This window comes from Lepus europaeus, chromosome 18 (assembly GCF_033115175.1).
Source record: "Lepus europaeus isolate LE1 chromosome 18, mLepTim1.pri, whole genome shotgun sequence".
In the NCBI taxonomy this organism is placed as follows: Eukaryota; Metazoa; Chordata; class Mammalia; order Lagomorpha; family Leporidae; genus Lepus; species Lepus europaeus.
The window spans coordinates 13,441,183-13,455,721 of record NC_084844.1 but is presented as its reverse complement, the minus strand read 5'-3'; the positions used below and the strand labels follow the sequence as shown (position 1 = coordinate 13,455,721).

The following is a 14,539-nucleotide window of genomic DNA, read 5'->3' as shown; positions in this document are numbered from 1 at the left end:
ACGGCTAGGATACTGTTTCCTTTCGCTTGTAGGCGGGACGGCGGAACTGTAAAAACTTTTTAAAAAGGTCTTTTCGGTAAAGAGGGGGAACCACGATCAGTAGCTCTCCCACCCCGCGCCCCCTCGACCGCACCACACAGCACCCCATTCGCATTTTCAAGGACCCCAGACCACCTCTGGGCCCAGCCGGCGAGGGCTCCACCAGCACCCGCCGGCCCTCTCAGCGTCTCCCGGGGTGGCCGGTCTCATAAAGCGTCTCTACAGACCTCGCAAACTAAGCACCGAGATTCTCAGCCACGTAAACCACCGAACTTGTTTTTTCTCTTTAGGGTTTTTTTTTTTTTTTTCCCTCAGCCCCTTCACGCAGAACTGGGAGAACCGAGATCCAAGATCAAATAAGGGCCTCGTCTCGCATTTCCGGGTAAGAATGCCCGGGCCACCCTGGGCTGTCACCCTCGCTTTCCTCATCACGAACTTCCTGACGGAGTCTCGAACCCGCCAACGACACCCGCGGACGCGGCAGCGGCGGCCCCGCCCGCGCCCCGGCGCCGCCCCAGGGCTGTCCGCGGCGGTGCCTGACTGCGGCGGCGCAGGGGGCCTCGCGGGGTCCTTCGGGCGGGCTTCCCGACGCGCTGCCTGAGTGGAGCCGCGGGTGGCTTCCGGCGCGGGTGACGAGTGGTGGCCGAAGCGGGGCAGCAGCCAGGGACGCTCGGGCGGGGACCATGGCAGACGGCGGCTCGGAGCGGGCTGATGGGCGCATCGTGAAGATGGAGGTGGACTACAGCGCCACGGTGGATCAGCGCCTGCCCGAGTGCGAGAAGCTGGCCAAGGTGAGGGGCGGCCGGCCGGCTGGTGGCGGGCGCCAGGGGCTGAGTCACGGCGCCGAGCCCGCTTAGGCCTCAGGGGGCCTGCGGGCTGGCGCTCGCATCCCCCCATGGCGCATCCAAGTCCGGGCTGGGCCTGCGTGGCTGGGAGACCGCGCGAGCCCGAGGACGCTCGTGCCGACGGCTGCCCAAGCCCTCCCCGGGACCGGTGGTCACTCGGTCCGCGCAGGGGCTGGGGCTCCGGTGGACATTCCGCCTTCTCCTAGATGCTCTTTGACTTGGTCCGCCCCGGCAGCTCTCCAGGGGCGAAGCCGCTTCAGCGTCCGGGCTGTTGCCGGATCACGTCGTGCGGTTGAAACGCGTCTGGACCGGGGTGGTGTGCCCGGGCTTTGGCCTCTGTCCCTAGGGAGTGCGTGCCCGCGAGGAATCAGGTCTGCCTGGCGCCGTGTCCCGCCGTTGTGGAGGGTCCCTGGGCTCAGAGCGGGGGGCGGTCCGTTCCTGCCGGCGTGTGTTTGGGACGTGGCAGAGGCGGGAGATGGGCATGGGGGCGCCGCCGGTCCCGGAGAGGGGCCTGCCGGAGAGACGAGTGGGCGGTCGGGGGCAGAGCCACCGAGGCGTGGGGCCCCGCTGTCGGGCAGCGTTGTGTCATGGCAGCCGGCGGCAGGCAGAATCTGGTGTTCAAGACCAGGTTTCCCTGCCCAGGGTCTGGGTCCTCGCTGAGTCTACCCCACACGGCCTCCGTGAACTCCTTGATCAGTCCAGCCACAGGCCGGTGAGATGGGTTCGCCAGGGTGGCTTTTGTTCCTTAAGGAGTTGTCGAGTAGTGGGTCACCTTTAGTTCTTAGGAGGAATCCCTTCTAATGCGTCTCTTTAAAAGGAAAGATGTTTCATGGGATTGGACGCTGAGAAAGGCGGCGTTGACTTGCGTATTAGGTTCTGCATGCATCCTTGGGCTTGCGTGCGGCGGTGTAGACTCCTCCTGAGCTGTCCCCCAGCGGATGTGGAGACGCTTCATCGGCCACACGGGGCTGGGGAAGCTCAGCCGCCTCCGACGCGGGCGGGTGACCGGAGCCGACATTTAGGAAGCGCGCTCTGCGGCGGGCGTGCAGGCACCACTCCGCCCGGCCCTCGGCAGCAGGCATTACTGTTGCTCTTATCTCACAGACAAGGAAACCAAGGCCAGGAGAGGTTGGGTCAGGAGAGGTTGGGTCGCGTGTCCCAAGGTCACACATCGGTAGTGGCAGAGCCAGGTGCACACCCATACAGACGATGGTAGGACTTGGAAAGGAGTCAGCAGCTCCCCACCTCCAGTTAGCCTTTGCCAACTGGGCATGAAGGCTGAGCCTAGGCAGCCCTACTGATTTGAGGGAGAAACTAGGAACGTGGATTTTAAATTATTATTTACTTATTTGAGTGGGGGAGAGAGACAGAGAACTAACTCGTTCACTGGTTCACTCCCCAAATGGCTGCAGCAGCTCAGGCTGGGCCAGGTTGAATCTGGGAGGCCAGAGCTCAGTCTAGGTCTCCCAAGTGGATGGCAGGGACTCAGCTACTTGAACCATCATCTGCGGCCTGCAAGGTGCGCACTGGCCGAGAGCTGGAATGGGGAGCAGAGCTGAGACTTGAACCTAAGCTCTCCAGTACGGGATGTGTGTGTCACACATGGCATCTAAACTGCCAGACCAAAGTCTGCCCCAGGAATGTGGATTTTTATGTGAACTACCTTATTATTTATCTAATACTGTGTAAATCCAACCAGTGGTACTTAAACAGGCCAGAGTCAGCCTCTGACTCTCCACTCTGGACTTAATAGAGTGATAGTGTCTAAAAGAGAGACAAATCGTTTGTTTTAGAGAAATACAGCTATTCCTAGAACTGAGGCCTAGGAGGGAAAAAAAAATCTTCTCTTTACAACAGCCTTCTGTGTGCAAAACCAGTGCTGGACACTGGGGAGTGGGAAGATCATTAGACAAAATTCTTTTTTTTATTTGTTTAGAGATTTATTTTATTCACTTGAAAGGCTGAGTTACAGAGAGATAGAGAGGTCGATCTTCCATGTACTGGTTCACTCCCCAAATGGCCACAATGGCCAAGGCTGGGCATACTGGAGCCAGGAGCCTCCTCCTGATCTCCCACAGGGGTGCAGGAGCTAAGCACCTGGGCCATCTTCTGCCTTCCCACACACATTAGCAGGTGGCAGATCAGAAATGGAGCAGCAGCCAGACTTAAACCAGCACCTGTTTGGGGTGTTGGTGTCGTAGGCTGCGGCTTTACCTGCTGTACCACAACACCAGCCCACATTTTATATTCATTTTTTAATTTTGCCAAGCATAACTTAGGGGAAGTGGCTGCCCATAACAATTATTTAATATTGTACTTCTACATTAGAAAGTAGAGGACATTTTAGCATACATTCTTTTGTTTTTATTTTGAGCTCGCCAGTAGAACTGAAAAGGCTGTGTAGTTTTCGCCGGGAGCGGTTGAGAGCTGGAGGCGTCTGGCCGAGGCAGATCCTGCTCCTGGCAGTGGCAATGCGAGTGCTCTTTCTGCTGCACCCACTGCCTCTGACGGATTCTCAAATGTACGCTTGGTTTCCCGCAGACATTTTTGTTTTAAGCGTGAAAGACGTCTGAAAATAAAAGCTATCTCACTATCTCACTTCACTGGAGAGAAAAATTGGTTTAAGTGTCTTGCCCAGGGTAACATGGTAGTAGAGCCGGCAGTTTGGCTGCAAAGCCTGGTTTGTTTTAATTTTCATTTCTTATTTAAAAGGCAGAAAGAGAAAGATTTTCCATGTGCAGGTTGGTTTCCCAAATACCTGCAACAGCCAGAGTTGTGCCAGGTCCCTACCATTGCAGATCTAAGTTCTGGTGAGACAAGGAAGCTAGTAAACAGGAGTTAGGGTTGAGTGTTAGAGAAGCAGGCGACAACGATGTTACTGATGTGAGAGGGCATTATCTAAGAACACCTCCCTGAGAAGGTGGCGGTTAACGTCTTGTTTTCCAGACTGGCTGTGCAGTACCACGTGGTTCCCTCACAGGGTGCAGGTCTTTAGTACCTGTGTTTCTGAGTTAGAACACTGTATATTAATTATGCTCTGTTGCTCCCAGCCATATGACTAATAGTGCAGGGTGAGTATCTCTTATCTGAAATGCTTGGGACTAGAAGTGTTTTAGATTTCAAAATTTGGGATATTTGCATACATATAATGAGAAATCTTGAAAATGGAATACAAGTCTAAACACAAGATGCATTTTTTGGGGGACACTGCTGTGGTATAGTAGGCTAAGCCTCCTCCTGTGGTGCTGGCATCCCTTTTGAGCACCGGTTCAGTTCCCAGCTGCCCCTCTTCCAATCCAGCTCTCTGCCTATGGCCTGGGAAAGCAGTGGAAGATGGCCTAAGTGCTTGGGCCCCTGCACCTGAATGGGAGTCCCAGAAGAAGCTCCTGGCTCCTGTCTTCAGATTGGCCCAGCCATTTGGGGAAAGAACCAGTGGATGGAAGACCTTTCTGTCTGTCTGTCTCTCTCTCTCTGTAACTCCACTTCTCAAATAAATAAATCTTTTTTTAAAAAAGATGCATTTATGTTTCATACACATTTTTACACATAGCTGTACAGTAGCTTAAGTGCACCTGTCACAGGAGATCAAATGTGGATTTTTCCACTTGTGATGTCTTAGTGCTCAAAAATTTTGGATTTTTAAAAAATTTTTTATTATTTATTTATTTGACAGGTAGATTTACAGACAGTGAGAGAGAGAGAGACAGAGAGAAAGGTCTTCCTTCCGTTGATTCACTCCCCAATGGCCACAACGGCCGGAGCTGTGCTGATCCGAAGCCAGGAGCCAGGAACTTCTTCCAGGTCTCCCACACTGGTTCAGGGGCCCAAGGACCTGTGCCATTTTCCACTGCTTTCCCAGGCCATAGCAGAGAGTTGGGTTAGAAGTGGAGCAGCCAGGACTAGAACCGGCACTCATATGGGATGCCAGCGCTTCAGGCCAGGGTGTTAACCCACTGCGCCACAGCGCTGGGCCCCAAAACTTTGGATTTTTAATCTCAAGATTAGGGATGTTCAACTATAATTGAAATTGTGACTGTAGATTTGCTAGCTCAGCGGACGGTATTTTACATTTTAACTGTTTTGGGACCTCATTTTGTTGCCTGGTAGTAACCTTTCCCTAAGGAGATTACTTGGTAAAAGCAAAGTCCTAATTTAAACTCGCATGGTAGGTGGAGCAGTGCGGTGTAGTGGAAGGAACATTGGACTACAAGGCAAGCCCCCACCATCTGGTTCTGTTGATTTGTTTGTGGCTGAGAAAGTCATGGAAGCTGTTTGGTACACAGTGTTTTTAATCTGTCAAGTCAGGTAATTGGGGTGCGCGTTGAGTTGTGGTTGGTTAAGCTACCACTTGGAATGTCCGCATCTCCTATTGGAGTGCCTGGGATTGAGTTCCCCCTCTGCTTCTGACCCAGCACCCTGCTCCTGTGCTCTGAGAGGCTGCAGATGACAGCTCAGGGACTTGAGTGCCTGCCACCCGTATTGGAGACCCAGATGGGGCTCCTGGCTCCTGGCTCCTGGCTCTGGTCTGACCCAGCCCTGGCTGTGTGGCCATCTGGGGAGTGAACCCGTGGATGGAAGACCTCTGCCTCCGCTCCTTTCTTCCTCTTGCTCTGCCTTTTAAGTAAACAAACTTTTTCAAGAGTAAAATAAGGTGATTGAAATAATCTCTAGCAGTCTTTCTAGTTCAGAGACTGTTTGATCTTTTATGATCTATGAGCCATCAACTCCGGAGAATTTATAGATTTGTTCATTGTTCTTATTCTCTGATGAACATTTATTGTATACTGTGTCTGTAAAGTTTTCAGAATTAGTGCTGCTCTTTGCTTAAGAAATATTTTTTCAAATACATTAATAGTCTGTGCATCCTGGGAGGCAGCAGGTTATGTATGGCTCAAGTACTTGGGTCCCTGCTACCCACATGGGAAATCAGGATTGAGCTCCTGGCTCCTGGCTCCTGGCTTTGCCTTGGCCGGCCCCTGCTGTTGGAAGCATTTGAGGGGTGACCCAGCAGATGGAAGATCTTGCTTTGTCATTCTGCCTTTCAAATAAATATAAGTAAAAAAAATTTAAAGGTGTGTTAGTATGTCCAGCATTGTGGTGTAGTGGGTAAAGCTGTCACCTGCAATGCCAGCATTCCATATATGCACTGGTTCAAGTCCCAGCTGCTCTACTTCCTATCATGCTCCCTTCTGATGGCCTGCGAAAAGCAGCAGAAAATGGTGCAAGTGCTTGGGGCCCCTGCCATCCATTTGGGAGATGCAGAAGAAGCTCCTGGCTTCAGCCTGACCTGACCCAGCCCCAGCCATTTTGGCCATCTAGGGAGTGAACCAGCAGATGGAAGATTCCCTCCCCATCCACCTCCCCCTCTCTAATGGCCTGGGGGAGCTGCAGTGGATGGCCCAAGTGCTTGGGCTCCTGCTACCCACATGACAGACCTGGGTGGGGCTGCTGGCTTCTACTGGGCCCAGGCCTGGCCATTGTGGCCATCCAGGGAGTGGGCCAGTGGATGGAAGATCTCTCTATCTCTACCTCTCTCTCTCTCTGGCTTTGCCTTTCAAATAAGCAAATAAAATCTTTAACAGAAAAAAAAAAAAAAAAAAAGTCCAAACATTTGTGTCCTCAACACAAAAGCTATTTAATTAGTTTCTTTCATTAGTGAAAAAGGAGAATCCTCATGTATTACCCATGAATGTCATTAAGATAAAAACTTTTCATTTATGGTTAGAACTTTTTTTTAAGATTTATTTTTTATTTATTTGAAAGGTAGAGTTACAGAGAGAGGATGCAAGACAGGTTCACTCCCCAAATGGCCACAACCACCAGGACTGGGCCAAGCTGAAGCCAGGAGCCTGGAGCTTCTTCTGGGTCTCCCATGTGAGTGCAGAGGCCCAAGCACCTAGGCCATCCTCTGCTGCTTTCCTAGGCTCATTAGCAGGGAGCTGGATCTGAAGTGGAGCAGATGGGTCTCAAACTGGCACCTATATGGGATGCTAGTGTCACATGCAGAGGCTTATGCAGAGGCTTAGCCTGCTACACCACAATACAGACCCCAGAACATTTTTTTTTTTTTTTAAGATTTATTTATTTGGAAGTCAGAGTTGCACAGAGAGAAGGAGAGGCAGAGAGAGAGAGAGTTCTTCCAAACGCTGGTTCACTCTCCAGTTGCCACAATGGCCAGATCTGTGCCTGTCCAGAGCCAGGAGCTTCTTCCAGGTCTCCTATGCAGGTGCAGCGGCCCAAGGACTTGGGCCATCTTCTGCTGCTTTCCCAGGCCATAAGAGAGAGCTGCATCAGAAGTGGAGCAGCTGGGACTCGAACCGGTGCCCATATAGAATACTGGCATTGCAGGCAGTGGCTTTACCTGCTGCGCCACAGCGCCAGCTGCCCAGAACATTTTTTAAATAAAACCCTCTAGATCAGTTCCAATTCATCATCAGCATTGTGTACATGATAGTCACTAATAACAGTATCTTAAATAAGTACAATTTTTCTGCTGTAGTTTTTGCTTTTTATCAAAAATATGTGCCTCTTAATAGGATTTGTTTTAGTTTTCATATTTTACATAAAATATTTTCCTATCTTAAAGTATATACCAGAGAATGTTTTCTTTTTACATTTGAGCTAGGGGTGTGAAGATGTTATATAGGTTGGCCAACAGGGTGTGTTTGCTGTGGGTCAGTGTTTGTGTAAGAGAGTGTCTTCCAGTGTAGGGTGCCTGGGGGTTCTCAGGTGCTCTCCATTTCCTCTAAAGTCAGTGGCAAATTGACTAGGCTTTCTTTGATAGCCAGAGTGACAGAAGGAGACACATCTATCTATTGGTTCACTTCCCAAATGGCTGCAACAGCCAGGCCTGGGCCAGGCTGAAACCAGGAGCCAGGAATTCCATCTGGGTCTCCCACATGGGTAACAGTGGCCCAAATACTTGAGCCATCATCTGTTGCCTTCCCAGGCTCATTAGCAGGGAGCTGGATCAGAAGTGGAGCAGCCAGGATGGGAACTAGCACTCTGGTATCAGATGCTGGCGTCACAAATGGCAGCTTAACTTGCTGTGCCACACACCAGCCTCTACACTCATGTTTTAAATGTGTGTTATGGTGAATTTAAAAATAAAGCATTTGTTTTCCTGTTTTCATTCTTCACAGGCGCATGTGACCACCACTAGTGTCTGTACAGAACAAGATAAGTGTGTGTTGCCATAATGAGCTGATAAACTAGAATCCAAAACAAAGACCTAGTGTTTTTCTCAAGTGTTGAATCCTTGTTGTGTACACACAGTTCAGTTTCTTCCACACAGTTAAAAATAGCTTGTGGGCCCCAAGCAGGGATCTGTAGACTTAGACCCACTGGCAAAGCAGGCACAGTCATAAAAGTGAAAGTGGTCCTTTTCCTCTACAATAGGCTGCTGGTTTTTCTGTGTCAGAGCATCTCATGTTAGATTAGTTTTTGGTGGTGTTTTCATTGTTCGTTTTTATCTTTTGTTTTAGGAAGGAAGACTCCAAGAAGTCATCGAAACTCTTCTTTCTTTGGAAAAACAGACTCGTACTGTGAGTAGATAATAGTAAAAACCTCAATTAACACTAATTTCATTTAACATTGTTCGTTAACTTGCAACATATTTTCATTCCTACAGGCTTCCGATATGGTGTCTACCTCCCGTATCTTAGTTGCAGTAGTGAAGATGTGCTATGAAGCTAAAGAATGGGATTTACTTAATGAAAATATTATGCTTTTATCAAAGAGGCGGAGTCAGTTAAAACAAGTGAGTGTGCGGGTTGCTGACGTGGCTTGGTTGTGTCCATGTTGCCCTGGTCTTCATTGTTATGACTTTAAGTGGTTGGTTTGTAATTGTTGAGGTGATCATCTGAATTGCTTAACAATATCTTTTTTTGTTTTTTAAGATTTGTTCATTTATTTGAAAGGCAAAGTTAGAGGAAGAGACAGAGACAGATCTTCCAACTGCTGTTTCAACCCCCAGATGGCAGCATTGGAACTGGGCTAGTCCAAAGCTAGGAGCTTTTTCGGGGTCTCCCACATGGGCACAGGGGGCCAAGCACTTGGGCCATCCTCTGGTGCTTTCCCAGGCACATTAGCAGGGAGCTGGATTGGAATTGCAGCAGCGAGGACTCGAACCAGCACCTATATAATGAGATGCCATTGTCGCAGGTGGCTCTTTGCCCACTGTGCCACAACGTTGGCTCTTTATTTCTTAACATACTCTCTGGCCTTTTTTAGATAGATCACTCATTTGTTTAAAGATTGGGCAGATTCTCTTGGTCTTTTGTAAAGCTGGACTTTCTTCACTGCTTTTTTATTCTTTTGCCCGAGATATATTTCAACATCATTGGTAGAAATAGATTCTGTTTTTTACATTTATATCTCATTTTGGCCACGACTCACTTGGCTAATCCTCTGCCTGTGGTGCTGGCACCCCGGGTTCTAGTCCCAGTTGGGGCACTGGATTCTGTCCTGGTTGCTCCTCTTCCAGTCCAGCTCTCTGCTGTGGCCTGAGAAGGCAGTGGAGGATGGCCCAAGTGCTTGGGCCCTGCACCCGCATGGGAGACCAGGAGGAAGCACCTGGCTCCTGGCTTCGGATCAGCACAGTGCGCCAACTGTAGCAGCCATTTGGAGAGTGAACCAACGGAAGGAAGACCTTTCTCTGTGTCTCTCTCTCTCACTGTCTAACTCTGCCTGTCAAAAAAAAGAGAAAGAAACATTTATATCTCATTTTAAGATGCTGTGTCCCTCCCAACCCTGACTCCCTGGCTGTTGTGGGCATTTAGGGACTGAGCCAGTGGATGGGGTTGGTGAGGGGGCGCTCTCTGTCTCTCTGCCTTTCAATTAAATTTAAATTAATTTTAAAAAATAAGCAGCAGAACCTTTTAAAAAATGTGCTCCCTGAATAGTTTCTGGGTTCTTTACATTGTAAAAGAGGATAGTAGCAGAACCAAAAATAATCACAGAGAGTTCTCTTCTAGAGAAGAGATAGAGTTCAGACCCTATTGTATTAATTATATTGCAGCAGATTGGGCATTGGATTAAAATGGGTTAAATTGGGGCAGGTGTTTAGCATAGCAGTTAAATTGCCATACCTGGTTCAGATCTCAGTTCCATTTCTGATTCCAGTTTCCTGGAATGTGCACCCTGGGAGGCTGTGGGTCATGGCTGAAATACTTGGGTCTCTGTCACCCACATTGGAGACCCAGATTGAGTTCTAAGCTCCTGGCTTTGGCCTGGTCTGGCCCTGACTGTTGGAGGTATTTGGGGAGTTAACCAGCAAATAGAAGATTTAGTGCAAAAAAAAAAAAAGGAAATCTGTGCATACTTACATAATATAAATAAATAACAAGAGAATAGTGACAGGTGAGAGTAGGCAAAGTGATTAGGATTACTAAGGAAGTCTTCTTGGAGAAAGAGGAATTTGAGTCGGTCTCACAGCTGGCTAGTGACAAACAGAACAGGAATCAGGACTGCGCTTTCCCTGTAACAGGTTATGTACAGACTGTCTTCAGAGCTGTGGAAACTGCTTACGAGACTTGAAATGTCCTGTTCTTTTCCAGTAATAACTTTTTTTTTTAAACTGGGTACTTTTTTGTACTTTTTTAATGTTATTTATTCATTTTTACTTATTTGATAGGCAGAGAAATAGAAAAATAGAGAGAGAGAGAGAGAGCGAGCGAGCGAGCTTGCATCCACTGGCGTACTCCCAAATGCAACAACCAGGGCTGGGCCAGCTAGAAGCCAGGAACTCAGTTCAGATCTCCTGTGTGGGTGGCAGTAACCCAAGTACTTGGGCCATCATCTGCTGCCTCCCACGTGCGCAATGGCAGGAAGCTGTGTAGGAAGCAGACAGGACTAGATTCCAGGCACTCTGATGAGGGCTGTGAGCATCCCAAGTAGAGGCTTAACCCCCTGAACCACAATTCCTGCCCTTTTTTTTTTTTTTTTTTTTTTGACAGGCAGAGTGGACAGAGAGAGAGAGAGACAGAGAGAAAGGTCTTCCTTTGCCGTTGGTTCACCCTCCAATGGCCGCCGCGGTAGCGCGCTGCGGCCGGCGCACTGCGCTGATCCGATGGCAGGAGCCAGGTGCTTCTCCTGGTCTCCCATGGGGTGCAGGACCCAAGCACTTGGGCCATCCTCCACTGCACTCCCTGGCCACAGCAGAGAGCTGGCCTGGAAGAGGGGCAACCGGGACAGGATCGGTGCCCCGGCCGGGACTAGAACCCGGTGTGCCGGCGCCGCAAGGCGGAGGATTAGCCTAGTGAGCCGCGGCGCCGGCCAATTCCTGCCCTTTTTATTTTATTTTTTAAAATTTTCTTTTGCTTAATCTATTGTTGTGTTTTTAATTCTATGACTGTTCAGCAACATAATATTTATTTCAAAGTTAACTCAAGTGGTAAATTTGCTGCCCAATTTAAATCTTTATAAGTGCCAAATATAGGACAATGAGACGTAATGGGTTAAGCAAACTTAGAAAGCAATGATTTTTTAAAAAACATAGCCTTTTTAGATTGCTTAAAATAAATGGTTTGTAATTCGCCATCACTTGAATACAGGGGCTCACTCGACTCCCCGTGACTTCCCCACTGAGCCGCAGGATGTTCGCTGATTTGAGTGTTGATATAGTTGTGTTTTTCCTCATATTTCTGTATATTTTGCACAGCTTTAAGAATTGTTAAGTTATGTGCTGTTCTAGAAATCATAATCTTGGAGTGAGCATATGTTTTATGAGATACTGCATGTCCTAGAGACTTGTGCTTATTGAAAGAAAGTTGACATTTTACAGCAAAATTTTAGTTTTTGAAACCCCTGTTTTTCAGACGGGTAAAGGTTTAGCCTGAATTACTTGGAACATTAGTGTTTTTCATGGAAATCTTCCTAAGATAAGCTTTTTACTTTGCTGTCTTAAAACATACGTGTACTGGCTGGCGCCATGGCTCACTAGGCTAATCCTCCGCCTTGCGGCACCGGAAAACCGGGTTCTAATCCCGGTTGGGGCACCGGATTCTGTCCTGGTTGCCCCTCTTCCTGGCCAGCTCTCTGCTGTGGCCCGGGAGTGCAGTGGAGGATGGCCCAAGTGCTTGGGCCCTGCACCCCATGGGAGACCAGGAGAAGCACCTGGCTCCTGCCTTCGGATCAGTGTGGTGCGCCGTCCGCAGTGCGCCGGCCGCGGCGGCCATTGGAGGGTGAACCAACGGCAAAGGAAGACCTTTCTCTCTGTCTCGCTCTCACTGTCCACTCTACCTGTCAAAAAAAAAAAATGATACGTGTACTTAATGTAATTTAATGTTTTCTTGATGGCTCAGGGTCCTAGATATTATCAATGATTTTAATTTGCTGTTTAAAATCTAGATAGGGGTTGGCAAATGATGAGCTGAAGACCAAACCCACCTGCCACCTGTTTTTGTAAATAAAGTTGTGGTGCTGTGGTATAGCCGGTAAACCTGTCGCTGTGGTGCCAGCATCCCATTTGGGTGCTGGTTCTAGTCCCGGCTGCTCCACTTCTGATCCAGCTCTCTGCTCTGGCCTGGGAAAGCCAGAAGATGGCCCAAGTGCTTGGGCCCCTGCACCCACGTAGGAGATCTAGAAGAAGTTCCTGCCTGGCTTTGGATCAGCCCAGCTCTGGCCATTGCAGCCATCTGGGGAGTGAACCAGCGGATGGAAGACCTCTCTGCCTCTCTGTAATTCTGCCTTTCAAATAAATAAATCTTTTTTTTTTTTTTTAAGTTGTTTGAACACAGCCATGGTCATTTGTTTATAGATTGTGTCTACTAACTTTTTTTTTTTGAAGATTTATTTATTTATTTATTTGAGAGGTGGGGTTAGAGAGAGAGGGAGGGAGAGACAGAGAGAGAGGTCTTCCATCCACTGGTTCACTCTCAAGTGGCTGCAACAGCCAGATCTGAACCTGTCCAAAGCCAGGAGCCAGGACCTTCTTCCAATCTCCCACACGGATGTAGAGGCCCAAGCACTTGGGCCATCTTCCACTACTTTGCCAGGCTATAAGCAGACAGTTGGATTGGAAGAGGAGCAGCCGGGACACAAACCAGCGCCTGTATGGGATGCCAGCGCCACAGGTGGAGGCCTAGACTACTACTACACAGTGCCAGCCCTCTCTGCCAGCTTTTGAGTTACACAGGTAAAGCTGAGTAGTTGCCACAGAGACTATATGATTATGACCCACAACTCCAAAACATTTACAAGATAAATATTTGCAAAAACTTATAGAGCCTGTTTGCTAGATCATAGAATGTTAGACCTGGAGGGAGTGAATGTAGTCCAAACCCCTTGTGTTACCTACCGAGGAGAGTGAGGGCAAGAGGTTCTCTGTCTTGGCTCAAGTGTGTAAGGGTGGCTGAGGCTCACCCGCCCCGCCAGGGTGGGCCCTCTGCCTCTGCCCTGACCTCCTTTTGCTCAGTCACAATATCAGCTGCTCCTGGCTTCCAGCCACTGTGGAGCTCTGCTTTTCTCTTCCTCTCCGCCCCTCACTTGGCTGCCGTTTCTCGGATGCTTGTCTTGTTGGCTGCATCTTCACATCTAAGGCTGTCCTAACCTTAGTAATATGTTCCTTTGTGTTCAGTGCTTCTTAGCCATCAAGAAGATTTTGGTTTTTTGACAGGCATTTCAGGTATCTAGAGCTGCCTGGGAAGACCAAATTTGACCATAGCTCTTCTGTCAGTAAAGTACAATTTTCCTCTTTGAGAAAAGAATTTTATTTATGAATGGTTTCACTTTTTAGGCTGTTGCAAAAATGGTTCAACAGTGCTGTGCGTATGTTGAAGAAATCACAGACCTTCCAATCAAACTTCGATTAATTGATACTCTGCGAATGGTCACAGAAGGAAAGGTGAGTTTTCTGTTGGCACAACTCACAGTGATAAGTCTGTCTTACCTGCTTCCAGATATACTTTGTGTAAATATGTATATTTTAAACAGTGGCTATCTTGGTACATCCAAATTTTTTCCAGCAATTAAGTGATCTTATCTCAAATCTCTGCGGCTACTTGTGTCCTTTGAAGAATAAGCAAAAATTCTACTGAGCCAGAATGTGGGGAAAAGGACATTTGAGACATTGAGGGAGTTATATACAAAGATACGAAAAGTAAGAAACACATAATGTATTTAGTTTGGTATTACTGGAAATTAAAGTTCTCAAGGGTGGGGCTGTTGCACAGTAAAGGCTGAGGGGTCGAGCATACCTAAGTATGAAAATTCACTCTGTGGACTCTTGGGTATAGTGATATTTTTAATATTTAATTTATTAGAAATTATAAATCTGACATTATTTATAGTTTCAAAAATACTAGCAACTTTAATACTTATCAAGATTAGATATTTTTAAAGAAGAAAGTTATACTTAAAGGTAAGTCAGAATTAGAGCATGGTTGAATTGTTGATACTGGATTTCTCATGCTGTTTGTAAAGTGTGACATTTTTAAAATAATTCTTTTAAAGGCATTTGCATTTTTTATTCTATTTTGATGGCTTATAACCCTGTTAGTTCAACACAGTAATTTCATATTTGAGTACTCAAAGCAAAGCTGTAAAATAAGGATAATATTTTATAGAGACATTTTCTTTAAAGTTCTGGTTATACTTGTGAAATGTAAAATGTCTCACAGCTCTACTTGTACATAGAGGATAAAGCACTTGTTTGA

General features: G+C 47.8%; 1 protein-coding gene across 1 annotated transcript in view; it reads left to right on the top strand.

Moving 5' to 3' along the window:
- Positions 1–644: 644 nt before the first annotated feature.
- The window catches only part of PSMD12 (proteasome 26S subunit, non-ATPase 12), a 28,029-nt gene continuing 14,134 nt past the window's right edge, over positions 645–14,539 (top strand). The window contains exons 1-4 of the mRNA XM_062215510.1: positions 645–830; positions 8,369–8,428; positions 8,515–8,643; positions 13,621–13,728. Coding sequence (XP_062071494.1) covers positions 723–830; positions 8,369–8,428; positions 8,515–8,643; positions 13,621–13,728 — 405 coding nt within the window. The 5' untranslated portion in view covers positions 645–722. The remainder of the gene's footprint in view (positions 831–8,368; positions 8,429–8,514; positions 8,644–13,620; positions 13,729–14,539) is intronic.